The sequence below is a fragment of the Chironomus tepperi genome, unplaced genomic scaffold (assembly GCF_022539635.2).
Source record: "Chironomus tepperi strain 1889 unplaced genomic scaffold, CSIRO-AGI_Ctep_v1 contig_16, whole genome shotgun sequence".
Taxonomy (NCBI): Eukaryota; Metazoa; Arthropoda; class Insecta; order Diptera; family Chironomidae; genus Chironomus; species Chironomus tepperi.
Window position 1 is genome coordinate 931,457 of NW_027226138.1, and position 10,864 is coordinate 942,320.

General features: G+C 32.3%; 1 protein-coding gene across 1 annotated transcript in view; it reads right to left on the reverse strand.

The window, feature by feature from the left end:
• The window catches only part of Pka-R1 (protein kinase, cAMP-dependent, regulatory subunit type 1), a 72,609-nt gene extending 65,432 nt beyond the window's left edge, over positions 1–7,177 (reverse strand). The window contains exons 1-2 of the mRNA XM_070643741.1: positions 6,717–7,177; positions 6,408–6,508 (exon numbers count right to left, since the gene is read on the reverse strand). Of these exons, the coding sequence (XP_070499842.1) occupies positions 6,408–6,508; positions 6,717–6,780 (165 nt within the window). The 5' untranslated portion in view covers positions 6,781–7,177. The remainder of the gene's footprint in view (positions 1–6,407; positions 6,509–6,716) is intronic.
• Positions 7,178–10,864: the final 3,687 nt, after the last annotated feature.

A 10,864-nucleotide genomic window follows, 5' to 3' on the forward strand; every position in this document is an offset into this window, starting at 1 on the left:
TTATTGCGGTCGTCGCGGACACAGAATAAAAAAATAAAATATTTCACATTATGGACAGTGTAGATGCTAAATGATAAATTGATATAAACTTTGATGGAGGCGCATTTTTTGGAATGAGTGGGAAATTAGATAATTTTTTGCGTCATGGAATATTTTGAATGGTACTCAATTCTGGAGATGTTTTTGAAATGGAATTAGTTTTGCAAATATGGAATCAAGAAGCTTCAGGAATTTGGACATAAAAGATAATAGCTCAGTGTTTCTTGCTAAGTATCCGCCACGCGACTCTTAGCATCATTAGGCAACATTTGAATGTGTGACAGCCGGGTTTTTGTTGTCATATAAGACAAAATAACGTTAGAACTGGACATCGACTAGCTATAACCTATTTTGCTAAACTCAAATGCCATTTTTACACCACTGCAGAATATGCCCTGCAAGCATTCAATCACGTCAAAATCACTTTATTACGAGAACATAAACGTCTGCATGTGACTTAAGAATTTCTTTAAGGATAACTAAAAGATTAACAATTCAACTTGTCCCCTAAGGGCTCCTTTGTTACTTTCCTACCCAACAATATAGCGTTTCTTAAGATATATATCTTTGGATTTGTATGAAGAACAGAAATGCAAGCCATAGAGCACACAAACCTCGAATGTACTAATATGTGTTAGAATAAGGCATAGATAAATAAATGTCCAGTTCTAACATATTTTTGTCCATTTCGAAACCAGTCATGTCTTGTCTAAATACCTATACAATCCAGAAATGTCCAAAAAACATTTACTTCCACTTTAAAACCAAACAATCATAGCCACGCGCCAGATATTCAAAATTAATATAATATATCATCAAATAAATCACTATGACAAGCTCTCAAATAATTTAGATACCATCTTTTGAACTCACAAAAGATGTGATGGTTTTGATCTTATCTTTATGCTTCATCGTATGCCTTCCATTAAATTTTTCTTTCAATTTACTTTTTTTTATGCTCAAAGAAGAAAACTTCGTAACAAAGTTGAGGTAAAATACTGCGGTTGTGATTCTGAGAATTGATTATGTTCAGAATTGTGCTTGGAGTAAATGTACGCTTTAATGAAATCAGGGGTGTATTGAAGGGGGTGTAGGGAGTCAACCCCTGCCCACCGCAACCTTGCTGATTGATATTCTTCAATTTACTAGGCTTTAGTCAACTCTTTGCCAAGTTTTTGAGATCCAAGCTCAAGAAATTCAAATATCCTGTCCCACCTGCTCTTTCCCGTCTGTCCCCTATTCCTACCTCCACCTCTGACTGTCAACATTTCACCATGTAACAGCAATTCTTCTTCATTAGTTTAGACAACACAAATTGAATTTTCTAGCAACACTTAATTTAATAGTCCTGTAAATTATGGACAATATTTCATCTCAAAGTAATCTGGCCATACCGACTAAATTTCAATCCCTACATTTAATCTAAAGTCTGCTATAAAAAACTTTTCATTAAATTGTTGTCGAGTAAAAACTGTTTTGCAACAAAAAAAGGCCAATGCCTTACAACCATAAACCATAGAAAATTTGTGTATCGTCACATTCATCCCTTACTCATGCTTACAGCAAATTAAATTTAAGCACAAGAAATAGACATAATGAGAGCAGCTTAAAGACCAAAAAAATGATAAATTTATTAATTAAATTTTTAAAAAGCTTTTCTTCCTCCTTTTTGAGTGTAAACGAGCAGAAAACAGCACTAATTAGCGTACTTTTAATAATAGAATAATAATCGTGTTATTCTCGGTTTGTCGGATGTTCTTTGTGGTATTGTCTACAGACTGAAGTTGCTTTAAGTATGGAACAAAATTAAATTAACATTGTGAACTGACAAATTAAAGAAACACCCACAAAAATGCGTCACTAGAACTGACAACAAAAAACAAATTGATTTGACTCTCAAAACAAATATTTGTGAAACTATTAAATGGCATGGTTGGGAGTCTGTCAGAGACTGTATGATGAAAATAAGTTATCCATAAAATTTTAAACGATATTTAGACAATGATTCTATTCGGGTATGGATGTGCGTGGGGGTTATATGTGTATGAATGTGTGTAAGATGGTTTTGACACAGGGTATCAATATCCAAAAGATTAGGTTGGATAGGGAGAGTTCCTGAAGATCTAAAATGCCAGAAAATCATCACTTTCCCGAGCGAATTTAGGCACATGCATCAAAATTCAATTAAGGCAATTAAGAACTAACCCTATGTAAGATCCGAATTGCAGTACCGAATCTACCTCCCATTACATGTGACTTGATTGTCCAATTAATTTCAAACGTGGCTGCATCTGACGGTTAATCGATCAAAAATCTAGTGTCAAACCAGTGTGATTCTAACTTGATTGCCGGATTAAGTTCAAATCTGGCAGCATGTAAATATAAACCAAGCCTAGTGCCGGATTTTGTATCGATTAAGCCCAAACAGATTAGAGCCCACGCTAGAACATTATACAATCAAGAAACCTTCTTCACCCAAAATCTAAGCAAACTTGGTAGTATCAAGTTGACATCGTATCCAAAACAATCTATAGTCAGCCTTACAAGATATAAAAAGCAATAATAACATTAACGCTAGAAACTTTTTAAGACGTCAGAATTTCATTAATTTTCCATGTTTCCTTTCACTCTCTTGCAAATAAAAACAATAATAAAATATGAATGGAATAATTAATAAGCATCGTAGACGGTGGAAGAAAAACAAAAATATTGGAATTGGAATTGATTTCTTCGAATCATATGATATATTTTAAAACACCTCATAAATAACTTTTCGCATGGGATTAAAGAAAATCTCCGAAAATTGGAACTGTGTAGCATTTCAAAAAGTGATGGGAAATCTTTTGATTTTGTGGGATATTTCGGTGGTAAGCCTTGATCTTAACTACACACGGTTAATTGCATTTCCAATCAATTATTGTGCCGTAGCACACAGGTTGTCCATCACTGCGTTACAACGATGATTTTCCAAACAATAGCGATTATGGGCTTTTTGTCCATCAAACGCTTCTCAGAATAGTTGAATTGTGGACGAAAATATTCATCATCATTGTGACAACCGTAAATACCTTCACAAATCCTCCCTTTTGAATTTCTATTAGTCTTCATCCTTTTCAAAAAGTTTTATTTCCATCATGGGACATTCACTAATGTAACAATGTTGTACAGATGTTATGTCTCCGCTCTTTGTTCCACACTTAATTAATAAATTTTATTGATTTTTTTGTCTTTGTTTATCTATTTCATACATTATCAAATACATATACTAACAACTATCAAATTGTACTCAATTATTTTTCCATTAATATTTCATCCGTTCATTCACATTCAACGATATCAAATCCAATATACATTTTTTAGCACATCTCCTTCTTGATTTGTGTATGATGCTTTTCACTTTTTTGGTCAATGATTCAATGTATATATATATTTTGTTTGTTTGATGGCCGATTGATTAACAAGGTTTGTGAAATATCACGAGATAAATAATTAACAAGTGTGTGTCAGGATTTATCTCTCTCTTTCCATTTTCTTTATGATTTACGACTTACTTGAAATGAAATGCACTTTAAAAATGTTGATGGAATATTTTTGGAATTCAGAGTTTGTTGGGATATGAAATGGAAGGTTTGGTAGATTTGCTCCAAATTTGCTCTTTCTTTGACTTTGCAAGGTTCTTGGTTCATAGTCTTCGTTTTTTGGAAGCCAAATCAGCAAAGAGCAGAGATAGAGCAGTTACAGAACAGAACACAGTTACAAAGATAGAGCAGAACTAACGGAAATAAGCGAAGCCGCCCTAACCATACCATAGCCCTGGCAATTTAATTTTAGTCCATTTTTAAGGTCGAAAAATGCGGTTCGAAAAGTTTGAACGGCTGCAATAACGTCTAAAAAGTGCCTCGAAAGCTCACTTAGCAAGGTATAGATCACAGATATTGGAGTCAAATTTGCACTCCCGAGTTCAAATCCCATAATCAGCCGAGATTTTAAATATTCAACTTCATAAATCTAGGAGTTTAATGGTGAGAACTATGAATTAGGCAATACTTGATGAAATTGAAAGAAATGAATCTTGATTGGAACGAAAGCTGATATCAATACTGAACAGAAGATGCAAGAAATTTCAATTTGCTTCTACACAACAATTCCTGAAAGAAGATTATGAGCTTTTTATACCTGAGCTTTTACACATATGCATAATATAGATTATTGAATTACTATTGGATATTATAGGATAAAATCGTCTTAAATAGTCCCCCAAGCAAATTGAAGAATTTGACCCCCCAACCCACCTCCTATTAATAATTCCCTATTCTGTCCTTAAGCATTAACGTTAATATGTCTGCCAACTTAATTATGTCCACCTTTCATTCATTTCTACATATTCAATTTCATAATTTATAAGCGAATTAATAAAGTAAATAAAACTAAATTCCGAGAGTGCATCCAAAATAAAAGATTGTCCTTGAAATTCACAAATTGAATATAAAAAGTCTATTTTTAGGTATATAAATTGAGTTGCCTAATCTCATTCAATTCTCATAATCTCAATTTCTTTGAATGACGTATGTTCTGTCTTGACCTTAACAAACCTATAAACATTTAATACTTATAAAGTCAGTTCATAATTAAAATAAAAAATTGAATGAATTCATAATAAACAAAATAAGTTGGTGATGATTCAGCTGTCGATAAAAGTGTGCCTGTATATGTCAGACTAAATTTTCATAACAGGTACAATCACTTTCCACGAAATTGTATCAGAAATGAAACTTAGTCGATTCTAGGAAAAAGCAAGGAAAAAGTATATTCATGATATTGACTACCCTGCATGTCTGCCGCATTTGATTAGAAGCTTTACACATTTTTCTGTTTCTGATAAATATCCGAAAATATGTCTTACTTAGTAGTCAATCATCACGACGTTTACGTCATTTGTTGTGAGAAAAAAAAATGATTGAAAGACTCCCGTGACGTGCAAATTATGACAATTATAGGCACTTATTATTGTCTAAATATAGAGCTTGTTTCAAAAACATTACAAGAAAATTATTTGTTTGTATTTTTTTTATTTCGTTCACGAGACATCAAAGATTTATTGGGATGGTTTATTTATGATGTCTATTGCAAATTGGCATTCGATATTTACCTCTTCTATACTCTATACTCCTGTCTTTGTTTAATATTTTAGTCAGCAAAGGGTGCTGTGGCAGAGAAAAAAGCTAATTCCACTGAATAAATTAGAGTTTGACCTAAATTGCACAAACTGCAAATCCAGGCTTGCGGTTTTTATCCAAATCTGGTTATAAGTACCTTGAACCCTCAACCTTCTACCAGAGTGCGAATGATGAGTTTTTAGAGGGAAGGGCATAGCCAGAAATCAGTGTAAGGAAGGAGGAATTTGGAATTTTTCGACTTGTCTATCAAATTGAATGAATTTGTCCAAAATGTTATGTACAGACAGATATTGAACCGTGATCTAGATCAGGAACGAGACTTTCAGGCAATGGCGGGATACCTGTGAGCCACGGCACTCGAGTGTGACGCCATAAATATTTGGAAATGCCATGAACCGTGTGTTGAGTTGGGCTCTGGTTCATGTATACCACCAAGGTGCACCGAAAAAAATAAAAGGTTATGCACCATGGCTATAAGAGAATTTCCTGAAGCCTCAATCTCAAAAACCCCTTTTAAGGAGGTTGTTACGATTTTTGACATAAAAAATCACAATTTCTACGAAAGTGTCTAATCCTTGACGAAGACCCTACATACTTCTAAGCCGGCAAAAATTTCCAAAATCCGTTATTATTTCTATTATAGCTATCCATTGCTACTTTATTTACATCAACCCTCCCACCTCCTTATGTTAGCCGAAATAAGTGATCAAGCCTAAAATCATCTTGCATTTTCATATCCAATTTCCTTGAACTTCAATTGTTATTTGTTTCATAGTCTATTACTTGTGACAATATCGCGTACATAAACATTATCGATATTCATGTAGGTTTCATATTATTTTTTCTAGTTTTTCCAATTTTTTACGGCATAGGAAAAATAGTCGATTGCACGTTTCACTTTTTTACATTCTTTTATCACACAGCACCACAAAAATTGATTAAGTGAACTGATTAGAATATTTGAATATCTATAGTACAGAAAAACAATGTAGAATGGGAGATGTACACTGTTTATATTGTTGTTATAGTTCCGACAGTGTTGGCACAATATGTCACAGACTTTTTTTTTATCATTAATTCCACAGAGAAAAAGTATGGCTTGTTATCATATCTACACATATTGAATCAATCAAGTTCGCGAAATGTAGATTAATGATGCACAAAAAAATGTTTATGGATGTGAATACTCACTCGTTCTAATTTTTGAAAATATTGTCGCAAAAATGTCACTGGATTCTCTGGTCTAAATACACATAATTGAACGATTGCGTCTTTGAGCACCCGCTGAATACCTATAATTGATATAAAGCGATATATTAATAATAAAATACACAATTTTTAATTAGTGTCGAAAGGCAATTAAAAAGGCAAGGAAAAGGTTTCGCTGTAAGGTTGTTGGCAACAACAACAGCAAAGCTTACTATACAAGTAAGCTTAAGCTATTGACTAATAAACATAGCAATTAGCATTTTTAATTGTTAGAATGAATTTTGTTCTTACTGTGTGTTGAGATATACTGCTCGCAATCCCGTAAACAATCCTCGTCCGATACTGATACATTCATGATATTGTCTTTAGGAAATCTTGTTTTTCTTTAATAACAGAAATTGCACACACGTAGAAAACTTCTTTTATAATTTTTTAATGTTATAAAAATTTATGCGAACTTATAAAAAAAAAACTATTTTTTTTTCTTCTCTTTTGTTGTTTTTTCTATTATTTTTCTTCTCTCTTTCTTTACTGCGATCCAATTGGAACTCTTTTAAATTTTTTATTATTTTCTTTTTTCACTTTTATCTACTTTATCCGACTAAACTCATAGATGGTACAACTAAACTGAGTAAGATCACAGTGAAAAGTGAATTTTAGCACGATTTTTGCGTAAGAAAGTCTTGAAGGACGTAAAGAATTCACTAAAAAATGCTTTGTGAAGTTGTTTCACTAGATGAAAATGTTTTTGAACTTGGACTATTGTATTTTGTGGATATTCCTGAGTTTCTTATGGATGAAGGTTGATGTTAGGACGTAGATTAAATTTTAGTGGAAATTCTCGTTGATTCTTGTTGCTGACTTTTGGAATTTATTCAATTTGATTTGAATTTTTTAAATTTCAATGAAAACTTGATCAAAATAATTTTTATTGAATTTTTTTCTCCATTTTTTGACGAATCCAATGAATTTTAAAATTCAAAATTAACGGCGTTTTTCTCTGGAATCTTCAAGATCGAGCTTTTTTGAACTAGCATCTGTACACAAATTACGGATTGAAATCACAAACTCAAAATATTAAATTTTACCAATCTATCATTGATTTTGCATGTCCTTTGCTCCACATAACCTCAAAATCTCCATAATTAACATCACAGTAGCCAAAATCAATCAAATTTTCCAACAAAACCAAATCACAGTCAACTTAAAATTCAAATAAAAGCTTCAAAAGCTCAAACTTAAAATTCAAAAATTTCAAAACCGTTAAACTCAACATCAACGAAAATTTCAAATTTGTCTCTCAAAAACATCAAATTGTACTCAATCATCCTCCATTTATACCATCCAATTTAATATTTATGTAATGCCAATTGTTTTACAAGTTGAAGCGATACTTTTTAATGCAGGAAATGAAAAATGCATATGAGCCAGAGTTCAATGAATGGAAGTGAAAATGAAGAGAAATTTAATGCTTAAATAATTATCAGGTCATGTTGATGTGCCGATGGCATTTTTGTAATGTTTTATTAATTTTTTTTTGTTCGTATAATGCAAAAAAAGAGCTTTTTGTGAATCTTCAGTCGACAGAACAAATATGAACACCTGCGAAAAAAAAATACAGAGTATGGAATGTTGACTCTTACAACACCGACACCTATTTGTAGTATATTGCCTCCTCTATCGCACTCACTCCCTTTGTGATTTAGCAATACAATGTATATAAAGGCATAAATTACATTTAATTCGCGAGTCGTATTCATTTATTTTTGAGTGCATTGAACAGATTTCAACTTTCAGACATTTTTGAAACAATTTGAAAAAATAAAGAAGGTTTAAAGAGGCTCAGAAAGTAAATTAATTTTAAATATTTACATATTTCATAAGGAGAGCTTCTTTATTCCATTGGATGTGCAGCATTGGTAAGGGGTCAATTATTAATGACGGACATTGAAATTGAGATATGTAGGCTCTCAAAGTCATCTTGTATCATTTGAGCTAAAATTGGTCTGAGCTTATCATCACTGTTCTGAATAATTTGTAAAAGAATAAGCTATTACTTCGTTTTTTTAAGGTTTAAGAATTAACCAAGGAATTGATACTCTTCATCCGACTCATACAAATCTATCATTCGGATGAATCTTGTATCAATGCCTTGGACTTAACAGTACAACTATCCGGAGGTCTGTATTATGCAATTATTGCCTGTTTAATCAGAGAAACTAATGAGCTATAACCCAAACACTGTTACACTGTTTCCATGGGATTCAATTGCTGTCCAGTGATCATGGACTCGAGACTTGATTCAGATGTTCTTGAAATTTAACCAAAGCTCGATGTCGACTCAAATTTGGCATGGAGTCGGGTTGACTCAAATTGCCTTTCTATACAAAATTCAAGTTGACTTCAGAGTTTGCTCAGAACTATGTACTTAAAATTCAGGGCTCAATATTAAACTGCTTACATCCTGCATTTCAGTTTTCCAATTGAGAATAACATAATGGTTCGAATCTGTTTTTAAGTCCTTTAGGTTCTATTTCATGAGCTATGATCTGTAATCTAAATTCTAAACTTTATCAACAACACCATCTTTAATCTCATTCTTAAAAGCATTAAAAAGCTCCAGACTTTGATCAAACCTATGTAATGATTGACATCATGAACAAATGGTCCCCAAAAAAGAGATCTTCAAGAAACTCTTGTTATGTCAATAATGATAACATATAGAAAAATTTTAAAATTAAATATGTACACGTACACGATGTATTCATTTTTTCTTCATTTGTTTCGTTTGCATGACTAAATATTTTTAAAATTCTACGTAGACCAAAGCGACCAAAGACGACGACGACGACGACGATGATGATGATGTTGATTATGCCGAGAAATGCCGTCAAAATTGTTAAGATTTCTATTTATTTTACAAATTCCTCAGGTGTTTTTGTTCTCTAAAACAATATTGGATATTCTGTTGTGAGGCATCATAGCCGTTCATCATCTAGGTGCGATAACTATATTTTGTCATGCCTTATTTTTATCGTCAATATCTATAATTGTTAATTTTATAATCATTAATTTTTTAATTATCAATAAACCATTTCGATGCGGCATATAAAGAGGCAAATGAACTTGTGGAACTTTCATTTCATAAAGGAATACGACAAAAAAAAAGTATCAAAATAAATTTGAATTTTAAATTTTATTCTTTCTCAATTTTATGGCGTTTACGTTAACATCATCATATGATTGAGGGGAATTTTTCTTTTTTGAGTATAATAAGAAGCTATCAATATACACAAATATATCCAAAAATATTTTTTTTGAGCAAAAAATTAGAATACGACCTTCACTAAGTAGTCAGCTAGAGGCTGTATTATATTCTCTCTTGATTTGTGAAAAAATTCTTAAACAAAACCTGCTGTTAAGATGTTAATTTATTGATGTCGCCAATTTTTATGGTTTTTACGTGAATCTCAATCGCGTCTTCGAGACAGCAGTGATTGAAGATATGTAGAATAGAAAAAAAAGAAGTAAAAAAATTTTTTTTTTTTTTTGGAACTAAGAATTTTGTAAAGAATGTGTAACTAATGTGGCTCATTTGAATTTGTCGGCGATTCCGGGTTATTGGACTAAATCGAAGAGATTTGTGTTGTAACACTTTATATGCAAAAGTGTTGTGGGTTCGATTCCTAAATGTGTACAACTATTATGATTGTATAAGATCATATGGGCGTTCAATGAACTATTGGAATGGAGGTCTAGATCGAAAAAGTATTGCAATTGGAATTTAGAATTAGCAATGCTGTTAGATGTCAGGAAATACGGTAATAATTTTATCCAAGAGTTGACGATTGAAAAATGTCCGGTTGACACATGGCAATTTCACCTATCATTCGGCTCGAAGATTGTAACGAAGTGGCATTTTTCGACATAAGAATGGATCGAAATCAGTCATCACGATATCATCCATGCTTGGGAACCTTATAAACTCCCTAAAAATGTCTCAATCATTCCATAATCCAACAAATTTTCATTTTCTTCCAAAAAAACGCCTTAATCACCTCAAAGCACTTCCATACTCAATCAATTGTTGTTTAGCAGCTGTGATTATGGATAAAATCAATTAGCATATTAGATAAGTCGCGAACTTTTAATTGCTGTTGATCAGAATTTTTAAATCCATCTTATAAATATTTAACAGCTAAGCACAAAAATAAAACGGACGGACGAGTTCACATTTTATTTTGGAAACGATTTCCTTTTTATCTTAACTCGCTGACTTGGTCATTAGGTATTCAGTTACGTTATGTTTAACGCTTGAGTAGTTCCAATCAGGCGCCAGCCGAGAGTAAAGCTAAATGAATCAAATTAATCTTATTGTGTAGTCTATCCATTGGAATTACGGATGGAAATTTATAGAAACATGGGCGAAGATTATTCTT